This window comes from Myotis yumanensis, unplaced genomic scaffold, assembly GCF_028538775.1.
Source record: "Myotis yumanensis isolate MYYU_CA2020_CCGP unplaced genomic scaffold, mMyoYum1.0.hap1 SCAF_19, whole genome shotgun sequence".
Lineage (NCBI taxonomy): Eukaryota > Metazoa > Chordata > Mammalia > Chiroptera > Vespertilionidae > Myotis > Myotis yumanensis.
In genome coordinates this window covers 17755052-17782679 of record NW_027223770.1, presented here as the reverse complement: position 1 = coordinate 17782679, position 27628 = coordinate 17755052, and the positions used below count along the sequence as shown (strand labels likewise).

General features: G+C 50.9%; 2 protein-coding genes across 10 annotated transcripts in view; one reads left to right on the top strand and one right to left on the bottom strand.

Annotated features, from left to right (window-relative positions):
- Positions 1–18932, top strand: part of NFRKB (nuclear factor related to kappaB binding protein) — a 34149-nt gene extending 15217 nt beyond the window's left edge. For 4 of the 5 annotated variants that reach the window (XM_070399678.1, XM_070399682.1, XM_070399677.1 and 1 more), the window contains exons 13-27: positions 136–201; positions 2302–2381; positions 2488–2534; positions 3366–3426; positions 3766–3940; positions 4747–4853; positions 5094–5217; positions 5426–5505; positions 5640–5860; positions 5953–6223; positions 6811–7023; positions 9163–9930; positions 13584–13690; positions 14427–14562; positions 14677–18932. In XM_070399678.1, the coding sequence (XP_070255779.1) occupies positions 136–201; positions 2302–2381; positions 2488–2534; positions 3366–3426; positions 3766–3940; positions 4747–4853; positions 5094–5217; positions 5426–5505; positions 5640–5860; positions 5953–6223; positions 6811–7023; positions 9163–9930; positions 13584–13690; positions 14427–14562; positions 14677–14802 (2582 nt within the window). In that variant the 3' untranslated portion in view covers positions 14803–18932. The remainder of the gene's footprint in view (positions 1–135; positions 202–2301; positions 2382–2487; positions 2535–3365; positions 3427–3765; positions 3941–4746; positions 4854–5093; positions 5218–5425; positions 5506–5639; positions 5861–5952; positions 6224–6810; positions 7024–9162; positions 9931–13583; positions 13691–14426; positions 14563–14676) is intronic. The other variant, XM_070399681.1, reaches the window with a different exon arrangement.
- Positions 17484–27628, bottom strand: part of TMEM45B (transmembrane protein 45B) — a 29937-nt gene continuing 19792 nt past the window's right edge. For all 5 annotated transcript variants that reach the window (XM_070399684.1, XM_070399687.1, XM_070399683.1 and 2 more), the window contains exons 2-6: positions 24345–24541; positions 21890–22096; positions 20426–20610; positions 19657–19802; positions 17484–18396 (exon numbers count right to left, since the gene is read on the bottom strand). In XM_070399684.1, the coding sequence (XP_070255785.1) occupies positions 18285–18396; positions 19657–19802; positions 20426–20610; positions 21890–22096; positions 24345–24525 (831 nt within the window). In that variant the 5' untranslated portion in view covers positions 24526–24541 and the 3' untranslated portion in view covers positions 17484–18284. The remainder of the gene's footprint in view (positions 18397–19656; positions 19803–20425; positions 20611–21889; positions 22097–24344; positions 24542–27628) is intronic.

Below are 27628 nucleotides of genomic sequence, written 5' to 3'. Positions count from 1 at the left end.
TTCTCATAGCGAACTGCAGCTTTACTGGCTGAACCATCATGGCTTTGCACGGTGCCGGCCGTGGGGGCCTGATTCTGTGAACCATTCAGACTCGGGGACGGTCATTCTTCTGTTCACGGAGTCCATTTCTTGCAGCCGTGCCTTCCAGTTTCTCTCCATTCGTTGAATTCAAGGAGAAGACCCAGCAGTGGAAATTGCTTGGTAAGTGATTCATAGGACCTACCCGTGACGCTAGGTCTTCGTTCTCTCATTTCCTCCCCTCAGCTTCCTTCGCTTTCCAGTCAGTAAATCTTATGCTGTCCAGTAGAAGACTCCTTCGGGATCCCTTTTGTACTCGGGGTCCGAATTTCACCCCCTCCGTCCCCTCCAGTGGATTTGGGCTCACGGGGCTGGGGTGGAATCGCCCTTCTATTACGATGCACTCCGGTGCTGGCTAAATTTAAATGCGTTTATATTAATTGTACTTACGGTTTTAGGTCAATTTTTAATAATGTAGTTATATATTTTTTCCTAAACTGGGACTTGCTATGGAGGATAAGGTGCAGCAAGATGCCAGGCAGCTTTGAATAAGCTGCTTTTAAGGCACGGGGCCCTTGCTTTTGTTTTAAGTTTATACAGTTCCGCTTACTGTGTAAGCTGTGTAGCGTGCCCCTGAAGTAACTTGGTGACTGTTACCTGGTGATGGTGATGAGGAAAATCAGTGTTGGTTTCATGCCGAAATCCATGAACCTTTCTCTTTACTCTCTTGCACAGTCTATGAGGATATATATGGAGAGATGCAGTCAATCCGTCCGTTACATTTGTTCAGCTTCTAGGCATCAGGCACTGTGTCAGGTGCTAGGGAGTATAATGGTTTGCAACAGTGAATGCGAACCTATGACACGCGTGTCAGCGGTGACACGTGAACTCATTTTTTGGGTTGATTTTTCTTTGTTAAATGGCATTTAAATATATAAAATAAATATCAAAAATATAAGTCTTTGTTTTACTATGGTTGCAAATATCAAAAAATTTCTAGATGTGACACGGCACCAGAGTTAAGTTAGGGTTTTTCAAAATGCTGACACGCCGAGCTCCAAAGGTTCTCCATCACTGGTTTGCAAGTTACAGCCAGTACGCTTCCCTCATGGGGGTTAAGGTTTGTTTGGGGAACAAATAGTCCTTCAAGTGAAATAACAGGCTTATCCATTCTGTAAGGAAAAGTCCCGAAAGGACAGAAGTTACAGTGAGGCGTTGGTGTGGTCTGGATCCGGGAGGACTTTCCTGGGGAAGCGATGTATGGGCAGAGATATCAGTGGTGATTGGGAGGAGGCTGGCCGATGGCAGGGAGGGCGTTCCAGGTGGAGGAGGCAGCGGCTCCGTGGTGCCAGGGAAGGTTCGGTTCAAAACGATCACACAGCCTGTGCCGAGATGAAGATACTTGGATCTAAAATTTCAGAGGTTTTATTTAGGTGGAGAAGCCACAGGGCTTGGTATGACTTGAACGTGGCGGTGAAAGAAGAGTGCAGGCAAGCACCCCTTTGCTAGGTTTGTGTTTCGTGGCTGAAGGTGGTGTTTATGGAGGTGGGCGGCTGTGGAAGACGCCCGGACGTGGGTGAGGGTGAAGGTCACACGTTTAGTTTGGGATGTGCTGAGTTTGAGCTGCCTTTGAGGCATCTGAATAGAGGTACTGAACAGTCAGTGGTATATATGGGTTTAGAACCCAGACCGGAGTCGAGGTAGAGAGCTGTTGGCGTGTGTGTGTGTGTGTGTGTGTGTGTGTATAATTTAAAGTCAGAGGCATAGGGGGAAGGTGCTAAACGAGGAGAAAAGAAGGCCGAGGACTAAGCCTTGAGAGGAGGCGGAGAGGGAGCATGTGGAGAGGAAGCGACTATAAGAGAAAGCTGACTCTTGGAAGCCAAGCAATGAGAGAGTTAAGAATTGGGGAGTGGTCTTTAGCCTTGACTGTTACTAAAAGGTTCAAGATAAAGGCTGTGGACTTGTGGACATGGAGGAAGTGAAGAATTTCTTGTAAGAGCGATTCTTAACAGAATGACCTGAGTTCAGGACCGGGGTGAGGGAAGGTGACCCATGCTGTCAGGCGGTGCTTGAAGTCGGCCGCGGTGGGCCGGCATGGCACACGTTGTAGGGCCAGATAATAAGTATTGTGAGCCTGTGGGCCAGATGCTTTCTGTTGCAAAGGCCGCTGCTGCAGGTCCTGACGGGGTCTCTCTCACAGATACAGCACGCGAGGAGAAAGTGAGATCCCGAGGAAAGCCCTCGTTGGTTTCATTATTTTTTGCCTTTTGATTCTCCTAACAGGCCAGTCCCAAGACAACGAGAAGGAGTTAGCCGCCCTCTTCCAGCTGTGGCTCGAAACCAAAGACCAGGCCCTCTGCAAGGTATGCTTTGTACAGAAATGTCAGCCTTCCTGACTGGGCGTCCAGAGCCCTGCGTCAGCCAGAATCCTGTAGTCCACGTACCTGTTCATGTTTTCCTTTTCCGCAGCAAGAAAACGAGGACAGCTCAGACGCCACCACGCCTGTTCCCCGGGTGTGAGTATAACTCTACCTACTGCCATGGCTTTCCTGACATATCTTAACCTGTTAGAGTTGTCGTGGGCTTGAGAGATCCTGGGGGCCCACGGATTGTCACCTGCCCCAGCACACCCGAGGACACCACTCTGGCCATCCAGAGAGGCTCCCCGAGGAGAAGGTTCTGGATCGGGCAGGGGTTGCACAGCAGGGTTTCTGAGGGGGGTGTGATCTGCCTTGTAGGTGGGCATGCTTTTCCCCCTGAATTCCCCTCCTTCAGTTCCCGTTTGAGCGTGATTCATCCAGTCCATCTTCCTCGCTTCACCTAAAAAGAAATTGAGGCCCGAGGCTAAGTGACTGGCCGGAGGTTAGGGACAGGACTAGCATTTAGGCCTCCTGGCTTCTAGCCCTGAGCCCTTCATGTCACAGCATCTCATGTGACCATTCTCCGTCTGGTGTGGTCCTCTTTTCTTACCCCCAGCTTTGTGAGATACCGTTGACATATGTAATACTGTGTGTGGATTTGATACATGTATAGATTGTGAAATGAGTACCACAGTAAGGTTAGTTAACACATCCGTCACCTCACAGAATTGCCAATTTATGTATATGTTCGTGTGGTAAGGTCTCTCTTAGCAACTTTCCAGTGTGTAAATCAGTGTTATGAACTGTAGTCACCGTGCTGTGCGCTAGATCCCCAGACCTTACTCTTCTCATAGCTGGAAGTTGGTGCCCTTTACCAGCATTTCCCCGTTTCCCCATCTGCCAGCCGCTGGTAACCACCGTTCTACTCCCTGCTTCTTCCTGTGAGTTCGGCTTTTTTTTAGATTGCCCAAATTCTTTATGTTCCAGAAGAACTGACTATGTGGTGCGGCCCAGCACCGGGGAGGAGAAACGAGTGTTCCAGGAGCAGGTAAGACAGCCCGAGCCCAGGGGGATCTCTGCGCCCGTGAGGCCGTGTGGCAGGAAAGTCACACCTTTCACCTGGGATCCCTGCCGGTGGGATTGTTTGTTAGGGGCAGCCATGGTGTTTTAATGACCTTTACTTCCAGATGGCAGAGTACAGTTACACTTAACCTTCCTGTCCCTTTGCAGGAGGAGGGCTTTGGGGGCCGTCCCTTTCCCACTGGCGTCGGCTCAGTGGTCCCAGTGGAAGAGACTGTTTCTCCTCGTTTTAATCTCTCATTGGGTGGGAGCGCTGGAGGGAACCCCACTGATTCTGACTTAGGAGCATGGCCTTTCCTCTTGACAGGAGCGTTACCGGTACAGCCAGCCCCACAAGGCGTTCACCTTCCGGATGCACGGCTTCGAGTCCGTGGTGGGGCCCGTGAAGGGCGTGTTTGATAAGGAGACCTCCCTCAACAAGGCTCGGGAGCACTCCCTGCTGCGCTCCGACCGGCCCGCCTACGTCACCATCCTCTCTCTTGGTAGGTGGGACCGCTGCTTCTCCGGGCAGCTGTGCTCCTCACGCCCGCCCCCACCACACAGGAAAGCTGTGCGGGTCGGTGCAGCTCGAGGAAGGGGCGTCCTACCCCCAGGGGTTTATTGGGAATCTGTGTTTCTTTCCTGACGTCTGCGCTCCAGTTTATTCAGGAATTAATTATTCCCAGGCCAGCTAAATAGTGAGCTCAAGTATAGGAATTTGCTGCCTCCACACTATTGTTCCTTTCAAGATGAGGTTTTTAACCTTTTTGTGTGTGTCATGAGTCTTTGGCTCTGGTGAAACCTATGGACCCCCTCAGAATTATGCTTTAAATGCAGAAAACAAAATGCATAGAGTTACAAGAGAAACTAATCATATTGAAGTAGTTGTCGAAATATTAAAACAAATTTCTCGTGCAGAAATATATGTATCTTTATTATGATATTAACTGATAAGATCTAGCGGCAGGTCTTATACCTTCTATAATTTCCAAATAGTGACTCATGAAAGTGGTATTTGGAGTCGTCTGCAGCAGCTGTAACGTGGTATGAACATATCTAAGTCTGTTACAGCATCACAGCACTGCCAGTGTATGGTGTGTTACCTCTGTATAGTCCTAGGTGTCATGTTCAGTCTTGGCTGAGTGTGAAGAGTGTATACATAGGGAACGGCCCCTAGAGGGCAGTGTCCACCCAACGCTGAGTGAGGAAGACACCTCAGGGCATGTCACCCCCCAGAGCAAGAAGGGAAGGGTGTCCCCCGTAGTAGCTCTGCTTGATTCTTGGACTTTCCATTTTCCGACGCCATCAGTTCGAGATGCCGCAGCTCGGCTGCCTAACGGCGAGGGCACGCGGGCAGAGATCTGCGAGCTGCTCAAGGACTCCCAGTTTCTTGCACCAGATGTCACCAGCACTCAGGTAGGATGGAGAAGAGATTCTTTTTGTTTTGTTCCCGAAAGGAATTACGGAAAATAATGAGGATATAAAATATAGTAACATAAATTAAAAAAAAAAACAAAAACGGAATGAAGAAGAGAGAAGGGTGTCACGTGAACAGTGTTAACCTAAGACCCTTGCTGTTAGTGAAGCACAGATTCGCCCCAGCTGCTCCACCTCCCATGGGTCTTAGGGCCTCATCCCCTTTGTCCTGGTTGCTAGGTGAACACAGTGGTGAGCGGGGCCCTGGATCGGCTGCACTATGAGAAGGACCCATGTGTGAAGTACGACATCGGCCGCAAGCTGTGGATCTACCTGCACCGCGACAGGAGCGAGGAAGAGTTCGGTGGGTGAGGCTCGGGCAGTGTGTCCGGCCAGACTAGGGATGCTCTGACTTCCTGCCCCAGTTCCGTGATGCTTCTCCCTGGCGTTTGGGCAGGACAGGCGCGTAGAGCAGGACTTGGCCCTCCAGCGAGGCCCTGGCTCTTCATGGAAGCACCTCCTTACTGTGCTGAGGGCAAACAGTGGCTGACGCTTGTCACTCTCGTTCACAGAGCGGATTCACCAAGCGCAAGCAGCGGCCGCGAAAGCCAGAAAAGCCCTTCAGCAGAAGCCCAAGCCCTCCTCTAAGGTGGTAAGTGGCCAGCGGAGGGCCCGCCTTAGTGGTTGTAGGGAGGGTGGTGAGGCTCAGAGCACTGGGAAGCCGGGCCGAGCCTGCCTTCGTGTCCCCGAGTTAAATTTGCGCGTGGATCTCTCCCTCCTGCCTAGAAGTCCAGTAGCAAGGAGAGTTCCCTGAAGGCCCTCAGCAGCGGCCCTTCTGAGCAGAGCCAGATGAGCCTCAGTGACTCCAGCATGCCGCCCACCCCCGTCACCCCTGTGACGCCCACCACGCCAGCTTTGCCTGCCACGCCTATCTCTCCGCCGCCCGTTCCGGCAGTCAGCAAGAGCGGCCCCACCACCGCCCCAGAACCCGCGAAATCCAGCTCCGGGTGAGCTCCCCGTCTCTCCTCCCGCTCTCCCTCCCCATCCTCTCATGGGCGCATCCTGAGCTCGGTTCCTGTGTCCCCGCCTTCCCTCCTAGTGTTCTTCTGGTCTCCTCGCCAACGATGCCACAGCTGGGAACCATGCTCTCCCCAGCCGCCAGCCAGACGCCGCCGACTTCCCAGGCCGCTACCCGCGTTGTGAGCCACTCCGGCTCGGCGGGACTCCCCCAGGTACGGGTGGTGGCCCAGCCTGGCCTTCCTGCTGTTACCCAGCAGTCAGCGGGGCCAGCACAGACACTGCCACCGATTCCAGCAGGGCCACAGATCCGCGTGCCAGCCACCGCTACGCAGACCAAAGTCATGCCCCAGGTAAGCAGGGACCGCGGACCCAGAGGTGGGCAGTGAGTGCCGTGGGCAGGCGGGGTAAGCTGCTGCTGCTGCTGTGTATTCCAGCTCGTTTACTGTCCACAGCTGGGCAGTGTTCTTACCAGCTGTACTTGAATGTAAGTTGTACTTGACATGTTGAGCATCAGAACTTCTGAGAAGTTGGTTGGTTTACCCAGGATGATAACGTTAGGCCCCTCGTAGAGCTGGAGTTAAATCCAGACCTGCGATCCGAAATCTCGGGCTCCTTCCCCTGTACCTCTAGTCTCGGCCATGCCACTAGCTACTTGTGTGATTCTAGAGAAAAGTCTTACCTTTGCCTCAGTCTCCTCTACTGTAAAATGGGTATGATATTTGTCCTTGGTGTAGGAGTGAGGTGTTAAATGTGGAGGCATTCTGAAAATTAAAGATGCTACACCCAAGCAAGAACTTCACAGTGTCCGCTTTAGGGAGTGGTGAGGGTTGAGCACTGTTCCATTAGGAGCACTTCCAGAGGCGCGCTTCTTGGGTGGGGGCGGCCTGGTCTGCATCTCAGTCTCTAATTAAGCTTTTGGCCTCATGCTCTGAACTAGACAGTCATGGCCACCGTCCCAGTCAAAGCTCAGACTGCAGCGGCCACTGTGCAGCGGCCGGGAGCCGGTCAGACGGGCCTCACGGTGACAAGTCTCCCTGCCACCACCAGCCCTGCGAGCAAGCCAGCCACCAGCTCCCCCGGGAGCTCTGCCCCGAGCTCGTCCACAGCCGCCGTCATCCAGAATGTGAGCGGGCAGAACATCATCAAGCAGGTAGGTAGGTGGGTCCGTCCTTCGGCCTGAGCAGAGGACAGTGCAGAGCTCAGCGACTCGTGACCGTGACCCTTAGGTCACAGGTATTTCAGGTTCTAGTTCCCACCGAGGGCAGTGCCGGCCCTGCAGGGGCATAAGAGATCCCTCTGCTCCTTTCATGTAATTCAGCATTTAGTAGCTGAGCTTCTGAGTTTGGAGGAGATTGATTGAGTTAAAATCCTGGAGTCTGACTTTACATGCTCTATCGGCGTTTCAGTTTACCACTCGGGAAGCGTATATTTGTGCTTTCGTGGTTGTGAATATGCAAGGCTAACCATTGAACTTCAAAGAATTGGGCAAATGCAACTAGTGCCTGCACGGTGCCAAGCATTTTATACACATTAAATAATTTAATACTCAGAACACCGTGGGGCAGGCACTTATCCCCATTTTACAGCTGAAATGGAACCACAGATGATAAAGGAGCATTTTTCTTCATTAAATATTTATTAGTACCTTTTGTGTGCCAGGCACTGTCCGAAGTGTTGGGGGTTTAGTGGTATGTTGCCCAGACTAAGTCCCTCCCTCGTGGAGCCCACTCTCCCATGGGGCTGGGAGACAGGCAGGCGCTCCAGGGGCAGGTGTGGGAGGTGAGAACAGCAGTAGCAGGGGAGGGAGAGCGCATGTACTGTCAGCTGGGGCGATCGGGGGGCCTGGAGGAGCTGGTGTTTGAGAGGAGTGAGGCGGAAAGTGCGCTGTATGACAGACAGCTGGAGGCGAGCCATTCCAGGAACGGGCAGAGCAAGTGAAAAACGTCTTGAGTCAAGAATATGTTTGAGGACCAGCAGCAAACCCGTGTGGCTGAGGCCTCGTGAGCAAGTGCGGGAGTGTTGGAAATTGGTTTTCGAGAGGTTCAATCATGTCGCACTTTGATTTTAATTCGAAGGTGATGGGGAGCCTCTGAGATTGTGACTCAGGATGGCCTGATTGGTTTTACACTAAGAAAGGCCTGGCTGCTGTGAGAGTGGACTTTAGGGCCAAGAGCGGAAGCAGGGAGGCCAGGTCGGGACCGTGGCAGTGGTCCCGGGGAGAGGTCACACTGGGCGCCTGCGAATGGTCATCGCAGGGTGAGAAGGGCTGGGTTCTGAACGTAGGGTTCAAGGTAGAGTCAGTGTGATTTTCTGGTTTGACTGTGGGGTCTGGGAGAAGGGAGTCCATGGGTTTTGGCTAGAGTGACTGAGCAGATAGTGACGGCATTCTCTGAGATGGAAACACAGGCGCCAGACGAAGGCGAGAGGGCGGGGGGGTGTGTTCCAGAGCCAGTGTGTGACCAGGTGTGCCAGATGCGTGATGGGAGGCCTGGGAACTGACCACTGCCTGGGGTAGGTCATGAGTGAACTTGACTGGGTCCAGTGGCTTAGTGCCTTGTTGGGAATGTGTTCAGGAGAATGTAAGGCGAGGAAATGGAGATGTGAAGGTAGAATCTTTTTAGAGTAATTTTGTGTTTGAAGAGAGCAGAGGACTGGGGCTGCAGTGGAGATTCCAGTTTAGTGAGCTGGGGAGGGAGATGGGGGTGAAGCGAGGGTCTGTGGTCCTGGGTGGGAAACGCGTTCCTGGATGGTAGTGGTCCAGCAGAGGGGAAAATGGCTCGTGTGACAGAGAAAGTCCCGAGGCCAGAAGGGCTGCGATTACTACACATGGCGTTTGGCCACGCTGCTGCTCTCCAAGTGGAGACATTTTTAGGATGGTTGCAGAAATGTGAATATATATTATTAGGTAATAATAGGTGTCTTTTTTAATTTAAAAGGCCCCTTTCTAGGTTGGAGATATGTACAGAAGTATTATTGATCAGCAAAGTGCTATCTATTATTTTACTTAAAAATATTCCCACTCCTCTCCCCCCCCACCCCCCAAAAAAAACACACACAACAACAAAAACACAGGAAAGGGTAGATAAAACAAGACTAAGTGGTAACTATTGAAGTTGGGTGATAGGTACATGGGTTTGTTCCACTATTCTCTTCTTTTGTGAATATTTATCATTTTTAAAAATGAAAAGTTAGAGAAATACATGAAACACAAATGGAGGTTTGCCTAACTGTGCAGTGTAACCAGTGCAGCGCTGGGGATCCCTCGGTCAGTGCTGTTTCTTCCCACCAGGTGGCGATCACGGGGCAGCTTGGTGTGAAGCCCCAGACAGGCAGCAGCATCCCACTGACCGCCACTAACTTCCGCATCCAGGGCAAGGATGTGTTGCGCCTGCCACCCTCTTCCATCACCACAGATGCCAAAGGCCAGACGGTTCTGCGGATCACACCGGACATGATGGCCACGTTGGCCAAGTCCCAGGTGACCACAGTCAAACTGACCCAGGACCTCTTCGGGACAGGAGGCGGCACGGCAGGCAAAGGCATCTCCGCTACCCTACACGTCACTTCCAACCCCGTCCACGCCACGGACAGCCCCGCCAAGGCCAGTTCCTCCAGTGCCCCCGCGTCCACTCCGACTGGCACCACCGTGGTCAAAGTGACGCCCGACCTCAAGCCGGCGGAAGGCTCGGGGTCAGCTTTTCGCCTGATGCCCGCCCTCGGTGTGAGTGTGGCCGAGCAGAAGGGGAAAACCACCGTGGCCTCGTCAGAGGCAAAGCCGGCTGCCACCATCCGCATCGTGCAGGGCCTGGGCGTGATGCCTCCCAAGGCCGGCCAGACCATCACAGTGGCAGCCCACGCTAAGCCAGGGTCCTCGGTGGCCAGCGGGTCCGGGACTGTTCACACGTCGGCGGTGTCCCTGCCCAGCATGAACGCTGCCGTGTCCAAGACTGTGGCCGTGGCCTCGGGGGCCGCCAGCACCCCCATCAGCATCGCCACGGGAGCCCCCACGGTGCGGCAGGTGCCCGTCAGCACCACGGTGGTTTCCACGTCCCAGGCTGTGAGTACCATTGGGGCAGGCACAGCTAGCCCTTCCGCCAGGGACTTCTCCTCTTAGGAACGGAAATGTCTGTGTCACCACGTGACCCAAACAAATTGATGAAAGTAGTCACGCATACATTCTTGGAAAATATTAAAACAGTTCAGGGAGTCAAGTACAAAGTTTCTTTCACCCCCTCTAGCTCTCCCATCGTGAGGGCTAACATCCTGGGTGTTTGGCATTTGTCCTTCTAGGCCTTTCTCAGAGCATCTTCATACACAGACACAGTTAAGAAGTCCTGTGAGAGACCTCAGTCTATAGGCTGTCCTGTGGTTTGCCTTATTCATTTATTTTTTAATATATTTTATTGATTTTTTACAGAGAGGAAAGGAGAGAGAGAGAGAGTTAGAAACATCGATGAGAGAGAACCATCGATTAGCTGCCTCCTGCACATCTCCTACTGGGGATGTGCTCGCAACCCAGGTACATGCCCTTGACCGGAATCGAACCTGGGACCTTTCAGTCCGCAGGCCGACGCTCTATCCACTGAGCCAAACCGGTTTCGGCTGCCTTATTTATTTAAAGAAATGTCGTGGGGGTTATTCTAGATCTTCCACAGATCCTGACTGCATCCTTTTTTATGACACTGTGGTAGTCCCTAGAAGGGATGTGTTCTAATCACGCTTCTACTAAAGAGAGCTTTTTCATTGTTAAAACCAGCGCGACAGCGAATGCTTGGGTGTGCATATGTGGTCACGTAGGATTTCTGGAGCCGAGGGGCTAGCCCGGCCACGGCGGTACACGCGCTGGAAGTTTTGATACTCCACTTGTGCTACCCAAAAGGCCATTGCAGCTTTCAGTCCAGCCAGCACGTCTCCTGGCCTCCCCAGGGCCGGGTGGCATGTGTTGTTTGAACTGTATGTGGCTCTCTTACTCCTGAGAGAGTCCTTTTTCTGTTTTGTTTCCCTGGTCTGTAGTGCGGTTGAGCATCCAGGCCTGTGCAGACTGGCTGTGCTCTCTAGCAGTAGATAAATCTTTGCCAGTTTTCTTTGGGGTTTTCTGTTTTTTCATAGTTTGAGTGACCCTTTCTATCTTCTGGGTGTTAGTTCTGTGTGTGGAAAGTATTTTTTCCCCCTTGGTCATTTAAAAAAAAATGTTTTTATTGATTTTTTTAGAGAAAGAAGAAGGGAGAGGGATAGAGAGAGAAACAGCGATGAGAGAAACATCATTGATCAGCTGCCTCCTGCACGCCCCCTCTTGGGGATCGAGCCCGCAACTGGGCATGTGCCCTGCCCGGGAATCGAACCAGTGACCTGGTTCATGGGTCGATGCTCAGCCTCTAAGCCGCACTGGCTGGGGTCCCTCTGTCACTTTTTAACCTTGCCTATGGAGCCTTTTGCTTTACAGGTATTTTATCTGATTAGATCTATCAACATACCTTTTATGGTTCCTGGGTTTTATGTCTTTTGCCTTTCTTACCCCAGGGTTATAAAGATATTAGCTTGTATTTTCATAAAATATTCTCAGAGTTTTAAGAAAGGTATAGCTGATAATTCATTTGAAATATAATTTTGTGAATAGCCTGTGGTAGAGATCTCATTTTATGTTTTTCAAATTATTCCAACATCACTAATTTATTGCTTACCATTAACTTGAAGTGCTACATTTATCCTAAACCAAATTCTCATGTCCGCATAGGTGTGTGTTTCTGGATGCTTCTGTGTCCATTCAGCTTCGAGATCAGGAGCACTGTTGTATATGTTATGTGGGCAGAGTAAAATATAGTTTCCCTTTTCTAAACAAGCTGTGTAGTAAAACCTCAATAATTCGGGTAAAAGCCAGAGTAATAGAGAAAGGAGGAAAGAGGACATGTACTTTAGTAAAACCAACCAGCCAATACACCCTGATACGTAGTGTGGCTTAAAAGGAAATGTCTAGGTTCTCCTCTCAGAAGTTAGAAGGAGGAAAGGAAACTGCTTACTTGACCCACTTTTGTTTCCCTTGAATCCTTCTCGTATCAGGGAAAGCTCCTGTTATAATTGATCGGGATGAAAACCAGGGTGGGGCAGGAGGAGGTTTGCAGTTGTTTGTATGGAAGAGAATACAGTAATTAATACATAATGTACCAGAATGGACTGTTTGGCGTGCTCACAACTGTAAACATGCCTCTGCCCCACGCTGTGGACCAGAGAGCATCCAGTGGGGCAGGAAGTGTTGCCTCTCCCCTGTCTAGTCAGCCGTCAGGAGGCCCGCTCAGGAAGGGACATTTCCGCTTGGTGTACTGGTGGCCTGACATGTCTTTAAGCAACTAAGACTTGAAGAAAGTAAACCACCAGTCAGTCCACGGAGGCGCCATTCTGCTGCCTGTTGACACCTTTCAGTGCTTTGCGATGGGCTACCCTGAGTGCCCGACTGTAGAACCAGCTGGCCCACAGGACATCCAGTGCCTTTTCTTAGCAGCCTAGCAGACCACCCCTCTTGAATCATGTCTTAAAAATATGTTTTTATTGATTTCAGAGAGGAAGGGAGAGGAAGAGAGAGATAGAAACATCAATGATGAGAGAGAATCATTGATCGGCTGCCTCCTGCCCGCCCCCATAGGGTGAGCCCACAACCCGGGCATGTGCCCTGACTGGGAATTGAATCGTGACCTCCTGCTTCATAGGTAAGCGCTCAACCACTGAGCCACGCCAGCCAGGCTTGAATCGTTTTTAAAAATCAGATTTACACAGAGTTTTACTGAGTGTAAATTTTATGGCCCACCAAGGGCTAAGAAGCCAGGCAGCCTAAAAACAGGGGATGCAGTGACCCAATCTTAGCCATCCGAAAGCCCAGACAGGCCTTCTCGGCCTTTTAGTTCCGCTTGGGCTTTATCAGCTTTGGGTTGGGCTTTTCACTTGGCTGAGTTTGTTATTGGTGTCCTTCGCTGACCTCTTTATCTCTGGCGGAAGCGGAAGGCACCTGGAGAATGTGGCCGTCCCCCTGGGGCACGCCCTGCCGTGTTCCAGCGAAGCAGCAGCTGTGCACCTGCTGTGTGAACTCCGAGTGCCCCTGTCCCCGCTCCCACTGCCTCCGACAGCTGCTGAGCGCCACGGGTCGGGGCTCCGCAGATGAGTAAGGCCTACCCTCTAGGACAGTGATGGCGAACTCATTTTTTTGGTTGATTTTTCTTTGTTAAATGGCATTTAAATATATAAAATATCAAAAATATAAATCTTTGTTTTACTATGGTTGCAAAGATCAAAAAATTTCTATATGTGACACGGCACCAGAGTTAAGTTAGGGTTTTTCAAAATGCCGACACGCCAAGCTCAAAAGGTTCGCCATCACTGCTCTAGGAGCTCGGCTCTCTCTGTGCGGAAGTGAACACACATCCTCCTTTGGGGGTGAGGAACACATTTAATCCTGACGACAGCATTGTGTGTGGTGACTGCTGCTGTAGGCAGCATGGAAGAGATGATAGCGATCAGGTGGCCCCTCAGTGTAGCACAGGAGCCCTGAACTACCGTACGTGACAGCGGTTTCATGAGGCCTCCCGGGGCCGCACCTCAGGAACGCTGCCCAGGCGGAGCACAGGCGGCGAGAGCCTCTGGCGCTGGCTCCTGGGCTCAGCCCTGGAGGAGACACTGGTCTTCTCATCCGTGTCCCATACACTGGCTCCTCCTTCTTTCTAGGGGAAGCTGCCGACTCGGATCACAGTCCCGCTCTCTGTGATCAGCCAGCCTATGAAGGGCAAGAGTGTGGTCACAGCCCCCATCATCAAAGGCAACCTGGGAGCCAAGTAAGTGCCATCGGGAGGGAGGGCAGGGCTTCCGGGTGCTGGTTTCCTGGGGCGCATCCTGGGTACCTCTCCTTTGTTGTGCTCGGCGAGGCGTATTGAGCAGCTAGTATTGTTTTAGGTGTGGGGGATATAGCAGTGATTGAGAGAGACAGAAGTCCATGCTGGCTTCAAGAGAGGAGCGAAATACTATGAGGGCGGTAAGGTGTACTATGAAGAAAAAGCAAGGAAGGGGACAGGCAGTGTGTCATGGGTCGCTACTGACACGGCTCAGGCAGCAGTTTCGACTGCGGCTGCTGGGAAGGCCTCACGTTTTCTGAGCCCGGTGGTGTGGTCAGTCAGGAGGAGGAGGGTTTGTTGGAACTTGGGCTGCCCGTGGCCCTGACTGAAACGGGACAGGGAGAAGGGGTGTGATGGGATCGTTCTGATGGTCTCAAGGCAGCTGTGTGGGGCAGGGGATTCTTGACAAAAGCGCACGCCTCCCCGGGGCCTTGTTCGTTACTCCCGCTGATCAAGGTCTGGATCTCAGGGTCGTTTTAGCCAAAGCACTGGGGGCCCTGGGCTCGCTCTTATCTCGTCGTGGGAAGCATAGAAGGTGGAACAAATGAGGTCTCATCCGCTAGTTTCTACTTCAGTCCAGAATGCTGGGATTTTCAGGGGCCCCAGGCCCCCTGGTTTCCTTCAGTGCGTGGCCTGATTCTGGTGGGAGCTAACGCCCTGTCCTGCTTTCCGTCCACAGCCTCAGTGGGTTGGGCCGCAACATCATCCTCACCACCATGCCAGCGGGCACCAAGCTCATAGCTGGCAGCAAGCCCGTGAGCTTCCTCACTGCCCAGCAGCTGCAGCAGCTCCAGCAGCAGGGCCAGGCCACACAGGTGAGGCCAGGGCGCACTGCGGGCCACACCGGCTTCTCTCCTTGCCTTTGCTGTCTGGGCCCAGCCGGCGAGCCTGTTTGCAAGCTGCTGACCAGATGTTCTCTTTGCGAACAGGTGCGCATCCAGACCGTCCCCGCGTCCCATCTCCAACAGGGAACAGCCTCGAATTCCTCCAAAGCGGTCTCCACTGTTGTTGTGACCACAGCTCCGTCTCCTAAGCAGGCACCCGAACAGCAGTGACTCTGAGAGAAGCTTCCAGCAGAGCCCAGGCCTGCTCCGCCCTGCAGGCCGCAAGGAAGGGAGCAGGGAGGCCCCTCCTTCCTCTGAGGCCAGTGGTGGGCTGGCGGCAACAGGGCTGCCATCCGCTGCCACACCCCACGAGGAGGACACTGAGGAAGGCTCGCTCCAGGTCTGTTCCGTTCCGACCCAGGGAGGCTTCTCTCAGAACCGTGTGAGCCGTGTGAGGTCAGTGTGTCACACAAGCCAGGCTCCCCGAGAGCGGGCTTACGGGGGGAGCGCGGACAGCGACTACGCCGCATTCTGTACACGGCTCGTACCTTTCAGCTTGTGGTCTTCTCCGTGACGAGTGGTCTGGAGAGGAGCTTTGTCTCCAGAAATTTTTATGTAACTTATTTTTTTTAAAGAGCCTATTGTACGTCTTTGTCAAATAGAAACTTGGGCATTAGCCCCCTAAACGAATTCATTCTTTTGACCAGAATGTGAGAATGGCAGGATTCTAATAAGTTGGTGGTTGACTGGATAACTCCGTGGAGAGGCTCTGAGATGGGAAAGAAACACAAGAAGTGAGAGTGTGGGGGTTCCCTGAAATGGGACTAGTTGAGCACTACCTCTTAAAGAGGGGGTGTCAGGATCCTGTCTGTGGCCTGTTCACACGCCCGGGCTGGTGGGCACCGCGGGTGGATGCCAGCAGGGACGCTGCTCTTGCAGCACAGACTGCATTTCAGTTCAGAGACTCTACATTCTGCTTTGCTCCAGAACAAGAGTCAGCAAGCCACTGCCCTTAGGTTGGCTTCCCGTTTTTGTAAATAAAGTTTTATTGGAACACAGCCCATGCCCATTTCATTTGTGTATTATCTATGGCTGCTTTCAGTTCGAGCAGAAGCAGAACTGAATAGATGCCACATGGCCCTCAAGTCTAAAAGACTTTCGATGTGGTTCTTTAAATAAAACTTTGCTGACTTTTATTCCAAAGTAGAGATGGGTATCCCTACTGGACAGCACCAACCAAAAGGAGGTCAGTGTAGGTATACAAGTTATTTAATCCTGTTTCCTGCTTCTCAGCCCCACCGAGCTGCAGGCAGAGAGCTGGGCATGGTGCTTTAATTAAGGCACTGGGGGTAAGAAATATGCTGCTTCTGTGCTGGAGCAGGGCTTGGGTGGGGAAACTTTTCTGCAGGGGCAGAGCTTCCCTAACTCTTGGAAGGATCCAGATGACTGAAAAGGTATTTTAATCTGTCGAAGTCTAGCGATGATACTGTATGGCATCTGCGTGCGGAAGTGGATTGGAAGGAGTGGGAATGGCCTGCTTCAGAGGGGCTTGCGGGTGGGAGCAGAGGGATCGGGCAAGTTGTCGAGGGGCCGACACCTTTCGATGGCTTGGTGGTGACACAGTGGTTGCTCAGACACCTCACTGGATTCCTAAGGAAGTTCTGTGAAACAGTTAAGCTGTTCTCACTGGGAGAAAATGCGCATTTCAGCTGGAGTTAGAACCAAGAAGTAAGTCCAGTCTTCGGATTCTAAGTCAGGTGCCCTTTCTGCTGCCTTCCTAAGAAGGGAGCGGCCGTGATGTGTCATGGTGAGACTTGGGGGCGATCCAGAGCTGAGGGTGGAAGTCTGGATGACAGGGCAGAGGTGAATCGGCCGAGGCGGCATTGAGCTTTTGAGGGGAGTGGAGGGCTGGACAGAAATGGATGGGAAATGGCCAGAGGCAGGGACTGCAGCGAGGAGAAACAACTGTTTCACCCGAGTAAAGGCGGCTGCACCTGCTGTTTCATAATACTTTGGTATTTGCATGTCAGTACTCCCTGGAGTCACATTTCACACGGAAAGTTCATGTGACAGGCTCTAAGTGAGCAACAGGTAGAAATTGGAGAAATCCTGTCTTGGGTATTGACTGCTGGTTAAACTTCCTCTGAATTTGTTTAATAAATGATTTCATAAAAGTCCTGGCCTTTAGCCCCAACCCCACCCCACACTGTTATTGACTGAAGTCACCTGACCGCTCGTCTCCTTAGTGGCTGCAGACTTTGACATCCGAGGGGAACAGTGTAGGACTGAGTCCTGGGAAGTGAGGTGGGTCCAGTGCTGACCTCAGTGCTCCACGGGAATGACCCCGGTGCTGACCTCAGTGCTCCACGGGAATGACCCCAGTGCTGACCTCAATGCTCCATGGGAATGACCCTGGGTTGACCTCAGTGCTTCAGGTGAATGACGACCTCAGTGCTCCACGGGAATGACCGCTGCATTTGTGTGACGTAGCAGAGGAGAAAGGCGAGAGACAGGCTGGCTGGAGTCCTACTGAAATCTGGTTCTACACCTAGTAACCTTAGACCACTCAACTCTGAAGAACGAATGTATTTCCAGTATACCGGTAGGTGGTCGTGAGAAACAAATAAGATATATTTCAGAGCCTGAAAAGTGCCCAACAATTGAATGGTACTATTTGGTCTCTACGGTAAGAGCTTTCAGATTCGTCCTAACCCACCTTTATCCATTCATGTTCTTTTCTCTCTGCCTGGAATGTGCCTTTTCTATGGCCAAGCTCCTCCCTCCTTTGTGTCATGGTGGTTTCACTTACCATCATGGCATCAGTCACCCCGTATGAACTGCCTGCATAGTTCTCCCATTAGACTGAATTCCTTGCTGGGCACATACTTAGTTAATCTGTACAACCATTCCAGTCCTGGTGCAAAGGAGATGTTTAATAAGCCCTTGTTGAAGGAAGCTTTAAAAAAAAAAAAAGGAACCAAGACTAGAGTATCAAGATTATATTACCAGTTCCAGCTTCAGATCCTTTGCGGGATTCTTGCCCTTTGCTTTCGGCTGTATTTGAAGTCAAGCCTTCCCCTACCTGACATTTTCTCTCTCTCACTGTCCAGCTTTCTTGCTCATGAGGGCACTTTTGAGGAGTCAGACCATCTGAGTTCCAGCTCTCATCTGGGCCACTAACTAGCTTCCTGGTTTTAAAAACAAAATGCACCTTTGGCCCAACTTTGCCACTGACCAACAGTGGTATTGCAGTACTCTAGTGTCACGATTAGTTAGGAGGTGTTAACAAGTGATGTGTAAACACCAAAACTTGTGGATGACTACTTTTTAAAAATACATGCTAGACTTGAATTTCTAAAAGAAAGGCACTGTGATTCACTCACTTCCTAATAAAGTTCCTGCTTTCTTGGGAGGGGAAGAAGGGATAAGTCATCAACAGCAGTGGGTTTGGCCGGATTCGTCAATGAGGCTACGTGCTGTTCTGACACTTCAGAGTCTGATTTCTCTCCTGAGACGTAAAGACTTGCTTGGTTTTTCTTTATGAAGGATACGCACCAACACAGTCTTCAGCTGTTAAGTGAGAAGGTACAAATATAGAGCACCTTCAGGGCAGACCAAGGCAAGCATTAACACGGAGATGAGCCACACCTGTGACACTCAGCTAGTCCTGCTCACGGGGACATGCCACCCCGTTTGTGACCGAGGGCCCCGTCTCATTCCTCGTCGGAGCCATTCAGCAGGGCCTTCTGGTAAGTGGTGTCTGACTTCAGCTCCTGAATGCCGATGATTTCTCCTTCTCTGCGCCTCTTTAACCGGGTCAGAAGGCTGTAATGGAGAAACAGTAACGAATTAAATCAGCCCCCCAAATCCCTATCCCTTCTCTGAAGGATGTGAGGGCGTCTAATGGTGCTTAAAGCATTTACTTCCTTAAATATTGTGATTACATATCTGACTTCTCGGTATTCGTCGGTAGATAAAGGGATCGTGATGAATAATATTTGATAGTGAACGTTGTAATTGAGACTGAACTCGGGTCTCCCACCTCCCTTTTTATTATTGCACTGACCCGGCAGTGGAACTGATAGAAACGAGGACCTTGAGTTGTGTTCTGTTTGGTCTGCGTGGAAGTCTTTCTGGGTGAAGTGGTATCTGCTTTGTAGGGAAATCAGGAGCAAGGGACAGAGATAGGGGCAGCTAAGACAACAACTAGTGCCATGTGCCCGCAGTCTCCCTGGCACTGTGGTTACAGACTGGAGCTCTGCCAGTTGCTCGTTGGGCAACCTTGATCACATTAGTCTATTGAAGCCTTGGTTTTCCCGTCTGTACAACATTACAGATTTCATAAAGTGATGAGGATTAAATCGGGCGGTGCCTGGGAACTGTTCGCTGTCATCTTGGAGGAGCCCTTCAGCTGCGTGGTGTCTCATCTGATTGTCGCAAGGCCTCTGGGAAACAGGCGATGGGCTCAAAACGAACAGGGACAGAGCAGGACTGCAGTCCAGAGCCCGGGCCTCATTCCGAGTGTTTTCTGTCGCAGCACAGGCCTGAGCTCGGTCAGATCTGCCTCTGCAGCCTGGGTCTGTCCCAGGTTACTATGACCAGTCAGGCCCTTAACCTTCTCAGAGCCCCATCACCCTCATTCATAGTCTAGAGCCGTGGTCGGCAAACTGCGGCTCGCGAGCCACATGCGGCTCTCTGGCCCCTTGAGTGTGGCTCTTCCACAAAATACCACGTGCAGGCGCACACGTACAGTGCGCTTGAAACTTTGTGGCCCATGCGCAGAAGTCGGTATTTTGTGGAAGAGCCACACTCAAGGGCCAAAGAGCTGCATGTGGCTCACGAGCCGCAGTTTGCCGGCCACTGTTCTAGAGCAACAGTCGCCAACCTTTCGGACCTCACAGGCCACCGGTGGTCCACGGACCACCGGTTGGCGGCCGCTGGTCTAGAGCACCTAGCACAGGACTCGGCCTTTAGCTGGTACTTGTTAAGTGGTGGGAGTTAGTTGTGAAAGGGGTCCCTGGAAATAAAAACGGTGCAGGGGGTTGGTAAGGAAGGAGAACGCTGACAGAAGTCTCGGGGACGTACCAGTGAACAAGGGAGTAGTTGACGCCCACGATGCAGAGCGCGGCCAGGTAGTGCCAGCAGAAGCACATGGTGATGAACATGAGGTTCGCGTGATCTTCCTGGTCCCACTGCGGGCCTCCAGAGGGCGGGAACAGCACAAACCCAATCTGGTGGGTCACACAGAGAAGACAGCTGGTCATTAGTTGCCTCCTGCCTGTGGTTACCGCAGGCGTTCGGACCGCATTCCCCCTGCCTGCCTTAGCGGGGAAAGACGTTTTGCACAGGAAAATGGCTGGGTTAAATCTGGTTTTAGCAAAGGCTATTTCCAACCAAATTTCAGGGGAACAGTTTGGCAAGTGGAGCCTTTAGATCAGGGGTCCTCAAACTACGGCCCGTGGGCCACATGCAAATACAAATATTGTATTTGTTCCTGCTTTGTTTTTTCACTTCAAAATAAGATATGTGCAGTGTGCATAGGAATTTGTTCATAGTTTTTTTTTAAACTATAGTCCGGCCCTCCAACGGTCTGAGGGACAGTGAACTGGCCCCCTGTTTAAAAAGTTTGAGGACCCCTGCTTTAGATGGTATCAGTACCTCCACTGGGGCGGGCAGATGGGGAAATAGTTAATCTGCTCACTGTGTACACTCCCTAGACTCTGCTTAACGCATCAGCAGGCTATTCATGGGTAAGGCTCCCCAGGTCCGGGGGCGGCATGTCAGACTTCACCTGGACACGCTCCGTGCGGCCCCTCAGTCCCTACAGCGCTAGGAGCAGTGTTTGAACACTTACCTGCCAGAACCAGGTGCCCTGGAGAATAACGAGCGAGGTTCGGAAAAGTTCCAGCACAATGTTGTCCCGAAGGATCACCTCCAAGAAGATGCTGAGAGCCCCTCCGAACACAGCGCACAGCAGCAGCGAGTGGATGAACTGGTCCAGTGGCGGCCGGTTGTGGACGTGGTGGTAGAAGAGGAAACCTGCCCCAGAGCCAGGCAAGGCCGTCAGAGAGGCCCATTTCTCCATCAGCACCACCCTGCACGCCCCACTATAGAATGTCCTCAGCTAGGGTTTTCTACCCTCAAAGTCAGTTTCTATAACATTACAGGACAAGCAATGGGCAGATGAAATCTGTGTGTGTGCTGCCCCAGCTGGCGTGGCTCAGTGGTCGAGTGTCGACCTATGAACCAGGAGGTCACGGTTCAGTTCCCGGTCAGGGCACATGCCCGGGTTGCAGGCTCAATCCCCAGCAGAGGGCGTGCAGGAGGTAGCCGATCAATGATTCTCTCTCATCCCTGATGTTTCAATCCCCCCCCCCCCACTCTGAAATCAATAAAACTATATTAAAAAAAATTGTGTGTGTGTAAAGTGGGTCTAAGCAAAGGCTATCTCTCTATTTACAGAATTGATGGTAGGGTTCAATACAGGATGGGTAAGTGAAATATTGCTGATTTGTGACATATTGTGTGTTTACTTGAAATTTGGTTTTGCCCTAATTCACCCTTTTTAAACTCTTCCTGAGATAACATAAGTCAGTGAGGTTGTTGGGGTACAAGATGCTTTTTTTACGACCCCATTGAACATGAGCTACGTTGGGAGATCTGCCTAGCTCTGGTCAGTTTCCTATTTGTGATGGAGTCCAGACAATGACACTCCAGGTGGGGGCTGGAGTGCAGTTTCCCTTCCCAAACCACAGGGAGTCACAGTCTGGCGTGGTGACATTCACCCCGTCTTCAGACAGTTCTGTTTCCGTGTGGATGTGCGCACATGCACTCACACGCATGAGGGGGCGAGGGGAGTGCAGCGAGTTTGTACCCTCCTAGCCAGTGACTGGCTAAAAGCCTTGTGCTTTCCCGGGTTCTTTTTTAAAACAAAATTTTTTATTGATTTCAGAGATGAAGGGGAGAGAAGGAGAGAGAATCATTGAACAGCGGTCTCCTGCAAGTCCCCCACTGGGGATCGAGCCCGCAACCCAGGCATGTGCCCTGACCAGTAATTGAACCATGACCTCCTGGTTCATAGGTCGATGCTCAGCCACTGAGCCAGTGGCCGGGCCTTTCATGGGTTCTTTAAGGAATATGTCACCTGTACCATCCAGAGCATAGGACTAAGCCTGCTCAGGTTGTTGAAGTTCAGAGATTTGGATTTTTTCTGGGGAAGGTTGTTATATTTGTGATAGTTGTGGTGCACTGTGTCCAGATCGCTCATAACCACAACTTGTCAGTTTCTTCCCTTTTCCCATCCTTACCACTCAGTTACCTTCGTTGAACGCTGCCACAGCCATCACCAGTCTGTCCACCCCCAAGGGCACGTGACTGACGAGATAGGTGAGCATGTCAGTGATTCCTGAGATGGCGAAGAACAGATACATGGTGCTGTGTTGCCAGTTCATCAACTTGATCCACCCGTGTTCCGAGTACAGGTGGAGGTGGGGCCCATCCGGAACAAACTGCTCTGCTAGGATCCCTGCAGGGAAATGAGAATGGAAATTAGGCGGGGAGAGTAATTCTAAAGCCAAAGATAACCCGAGGCAGGACTGAAGTCAGGATCTGGGTGACACAGCCTGTGGCTTAGTGGCCCTACTTGGCTACTTCAGTCTAAAGGGAGGTCTTTGCTGAGGAACCTGTGTAGATGTCGTGTCTTAGTTGCTGTTCCTGGGACAGGGGCACGTGGAGGGAGGTGCAGCAGCCACCGTCCACAGGAAACTTGTCTGGGGCATTGCCACCGAAGCGAGAGTGTGGCAGATAACTTAATCTTGGGGCTCCCTCTGCCAACTGAGCAAGGAAAGGAATCCTGGAAGGAAACCATTCGGTTGGAAATAATAGAATCTGAGCAGACACTGGTGATGGAGATACCTGTGTTCACCCAAGGGAGGGAGGCCGCGCCCAGGGGCGCTTGTAGGACAGAGTGGGCTCTGTGGTCTCGGCTCCTTCCCGTAGCTTTAGGTTTCAGTGTCCTACACGTCAGCTTGGGGTCTCTCCCATACGGTGTCCCAGGAGAACCAAGCTTTAGAGACGGCCAGGTGGCCAAGCTGTGCCTCAGTGCGGGTCTCGGTTCTCATCCCTCCTACTGTCACCTGCTTTGAAGGCGAAAGCTTTGCCTTTATGCCTGGTGCCCAGAGTGTTCTTGGGGCTACAGTAACTCCTCCATGGCACGTTCTGGACCCTGCTCCCCAAACACTGTTTCCCCAAAAACCAGCCCCTGTCAATGTGTGCATAAAGGATCCAGGAGTTGAAGACAACCCAGGAAAGGGAAGTCCTGTCAGAGCTCAAGCCTAGCTGTAGTTCCCCACTGTACCCCCTTACCTAGAACGGTGAGTTCCTGGCACGTAGTGAGAACTCAGGAAATAATTGGTGAATGAGTATTATTTCTACCCAGACACAGTTCTTTGGCTTTGTTTAGGCCAGTGATCGGCAAACTGCGGCTCTTTGGCCCCTTGAGTGTGGCTCTTCCACAAAATACCACGTGCGGGTGCGCACGTACAGTGTGATTGAAACTTCGTGGCTCATGCGCAGAAGTTGGTATTTTGTGGAAGAGCCACACTCACGGGGCCAAAGAGCCGCATGTGGCTCGCGAGCTGCAGTTTGCCGACCACTGGTTTAGGTCAATACCATGTAAACCATGTGGTCCCTGTTTACTTCTTGGCTTCAGAAAGATGAGAAAGCCTTTCTGATGCCCGAGGGGCTGGTGAATGGGAAAGTCCCGCTGGACCAGGAAACAGAGCCATGTTCCTGTGCCAACTCCCAGAGAAGCCACTGGCATGGTTTCAGCTGCGCCCAGGAAGCTGGAGGCCAGAGATGGTGAGAGGCAAATGCAATTGCCGAATCAGGTCCCTCATTGGTACCACTCATTCTTCGAGGGCCCCCAGCAGAGTGGATAGATGATGAGGAAGTGGGCGGGTTTTGTTGGGAAGGGCACCATAAAGGAAGACCCCTCGCACACAGCCTCTGCGGGCTTCTCTCAGTCTCGTCCGCTGCCTCTTACCAGCCCCAAGCATCACACTCCTCTCTCTACCTGCTTGAGGTTTGGGGGTGGAGGATATGCCAATGAGTAGGGGTTTACTCTTGAGGTTCTGGAGAAGAGACGGGGAAAAAAGATTTATCTAAAACTCAACTTCATTTTCTCATAATTCATGAGCTTACTCTCAATTTTTTTTTCTACTTTTGTGTTTTGTCCTTTCCATAAGTTATGTCTTCTGTTCCTACAATCTACACCAGTGATGGCGAACCTATGACACGCGAGTCAGAGGTGACACATGCGAACTCATTTTTTTGGTTGATTTTTCATTGTTAAATTGCATTTAATTATATAAAATGAATATCAAAAGTATCCATCTTTGTTTTACTATGGTTGCAAAGATCAAAAAATTTCTATATGTGACACGGCACCAGAGTTAAGTTAGGGTTTTTCAAAATGCTGACACGCCGAGCTCAAAAGGCTCGCCATCACTGATCTACACCCATGTCTTTCTAGGGCAAAGGGTGTAATTTATTTGGTACTTTTTCACAGTGCACTGAGATGCGAGGCACTGTTCACTGTTGATATGACAAGGTTCAGTGCACAGCAGATGTTGCAATGAAATGTCTAGTGGCCAACTCACACTGTTATCTATCACCTCTGCCCGTGGAGATATCCATCCACAGGGTCCAGAGAGTGGGCTGAAGGCTCTGGGTGTGATGGGAGATCCCCTGGACCACGCGGCCCCCATCCTTACCAATGACTGGAAATAAAGTTCTGATGGCGGCCTCGATGATCTCCAGACGCTCATAATTACGACTCAGTTGTCTCCTTTTCCCATTTTGGTGAAAATACTTCAGTGGGTACTTCACTGACCACCACAGCCCAACGATCAAGAAGAAGCTCCCCGGGAGAGCATGGCCCTTGAAGTTTGCCATCGGGGCCGCAGGTCACCTGAAACACAGGGGCAGCTGTCAGGTGGCTGAAGAGGAAAACAAATGGGTATGTTGGCAGGAAATGCAACCATGACTGGGGAGTCCAAATCACAGGCCGTACGGAGAAGGGCCCACTCATTCTCATAAAGTAAGTCTGTCTGTCCTGTCACCGTGTCACCAAAGTCGTGTCCACTGAGCAGTTACATGCTGACCCTGAGGCCTGAACAACGTTGGTCAATAGAAGGGGGAGGGGAAGCGGAGAATAGGTAAATATTAATTGATCTCTGGATAGAAAAGCCTTCCTAAACATAAAGAAGGGAACTAGAAAAGAAAAATAGTCATGGACACTGTATTTTATAGATCAAAACACAAGGAGGCAAGCCAGTGGGGCGAAGCTACCACCTGTGGGGTTATGACTGACCTCCTGTCAGAGTCATGCCCAGGCTGAAACCAAGGGCATCGCCTCAGGTGGCCCCAATTCCCCTGTCCTGGTGGCCCTCAGCGTGCAGTGGGACCTGGTTGGTGCAGAGAGCCCCTCGTCCAGGGGAACGGGTGCAGCAGGGAAGGGGGCCGCCCCTTGCCCTGCATGCATGGGTTTTTATAGATTTGATTGCAACAAACCGTGCAAAATGATAATATTAGCTGAATAAAGGTAGGACCACCGGGAGAAAGAAACACTGAACCAATGACTCCAGGAAAGCTACTTCCACATTCACACATTTTCTTGTTAAGCATTTAAAGCAATGTTTCTGGAATTCAGTATGAGGCCAACAACGTCTGAAAACTATTTTGCTGGGAGACTGGTCCAGCGTTTGAAACAAGAAATAAGAGACTGTTTCAAAGGCGTCACGGTTCAGCTTGTGGAACATGTGTGCTCTACCAGGTTTTTCTGCAGCTGAGCGTCTGTAGACATTAGGGTTGATATTAATAAAGAAAGGAAGCAAAGGGAATCAAATATTGTTTAGCTGAATGGGCTGGGGAGCTGAATGGGACACTGAGCCTGCAGTTTCACCAGGAAGCCAGCTCTCCGCCCCCCTGACCCAAGCGATCACAGTACTGCCCCACCGAGGATTAATACCCCTTCCTTCCCCCTCAGGTCCCGGATTGTCTGGGGGGCCAGGGGGAGGTGAGCACACGTGCAGAAGTCAAAATGGCCCACGGGGAGGTGCTTGGCCATGGAGGCTTGTCAATCTAGCCTGGGAAAGGGATCACTGGTTGGGGTGGGCCCATCAGAGTCCTGTGAAAGTTTCGGAAGTTGATCAGTTATTTTGAAAAAGCACCTGGTCCTTCCCAAGCCCAAGATAATATAATCCCAAAGATGCCTGGCCGGTGTGGCTCAGTGGTTGAGCCTTGACCTATGAACCAGGAGCTCACGGTTCAATTCCTGGTCAGGGCACATGCCCAGGTTATGGCTCCATCCCCAGTGTGGAGCATGCAGGAGGCAGTCCATCAATGGTTCTCTCTCAACACTGATGTTTCTCTCTCTTTTCCTTTCTGAAATCAATAAAAATATTTTTTAAAAATTACATATATATATATATATATATATATACACACACACACACACACACACACACACACATTACATATATATGCCTCCTGCACGCCCCACACTGGGGATTGAGTCCTAAACCCGGGCGTGTCCCCTGACTAAGAACTGAACTGTGACCTCCTGGTTCATAGGTTGATGTTCAACCACTGGGCCACGCCGGCTGGGCTGGAATAGTTATTTTAAAAGACACCCCAGGAAAAGCAAAGCCAGAACTTGGGGCGGGACTCCTCAGCTCAGGTCTTGTCTAAATGTCTAGAGACTCAGGGAATGAACTCCAACTAGCTGTTTCCTCATCATAATATTCCCTTCAAGAGCCTTTACAAATTAACGAGGAACATGCCATAGGAGAACGGGCAGAGACACGAACACAATTCACAAATAACACATCGATAAGGAATCTCACTGGAATTAAAGACATGCAAACGAATGCACAGTATCATTTTCACCTAATTGGAATATAGTTTGAAAAATTAGAGATTTGATGCAGCTCTAACAAACGAATATGGTCAATATGATTCAAGTTCAGTAAAAGTCAAAATAGTTATATCAACACCACCTTATTCCACACAAGATTTCAGGCATGGTTTCTTTTATCCTGTTTACAGTAGCATAGGCTATGGGATCAATGTGGTGAGTTACATAGAATTTATGCAGAAGGAAAGTGTGTTTTTGGTTTTTTTTCCGGCGGCCTGGCTGGTGACCTAAAGCAATGTAAGGTGGGAGAAAAATAGCAGTTGATGGAGATCTAGAACATTCCACTTAGGAAGATAGAGCACTGTGGTCTGCACAGCCTACTCCCACCCTGCCATCCCTGCGCCACTGGCTGCATCGTCTGGGCTGGTTCACGCCTGATACATTTGCTGTTGAGGTTTCCACCCTTCATCAAGCTTTTAGAAAATGCTTACAGTTTTTAAAATGTCAAATAGTATTTAAAGTTTTAGAATGAAAAGCAGCTGCCCCATGTTCCCTCCTTCTCTCCCCCCACAAACCACTTTAAATTCTTCCTTTTTTTTTTTTTCTGGTAATTACCTCCATTGTTCTAGTTAATTCGTGCACACTGCCATCTGTTAATTTACTGTTGTCGGCATTCTCTGTCAACTTCCTGGAGCCCTCGTACAGCCTCTCCCTCACTTCAAGGGAGTTACATTACACACATTTACTGAAATCATTAGCTACATTATTATGGCTCTGTAAATGCAAAGTCCTTGCCAGGGCTCCACGTGACCTGAGCTCTGTCTTTGATCTCCCCTCCCCCTCTATCGCTGCGACACAGGGTCCCCCTCTTTTGCTTTAACAAGTACAGCCCACTCCTGCTTCCGGACTGTGCACTATCTGTTCTTTCTAGACCAATTTTCCCACAGAGAGCCGACTGTTTTCTCCTTCACTTTACTGGGGTCTCTCCTCAGATGTTTCTTTATTCCCTATTTTATGCAAAGTAGCAGGTGTGTCCCACTTTTCAATCCATATATACTTCTAAATTTCTTTAATGAATCACTATCTGATAGTACGTATTGATTCTTTTTTTTTCTTTTAAGCATATATTTTACCCACTAG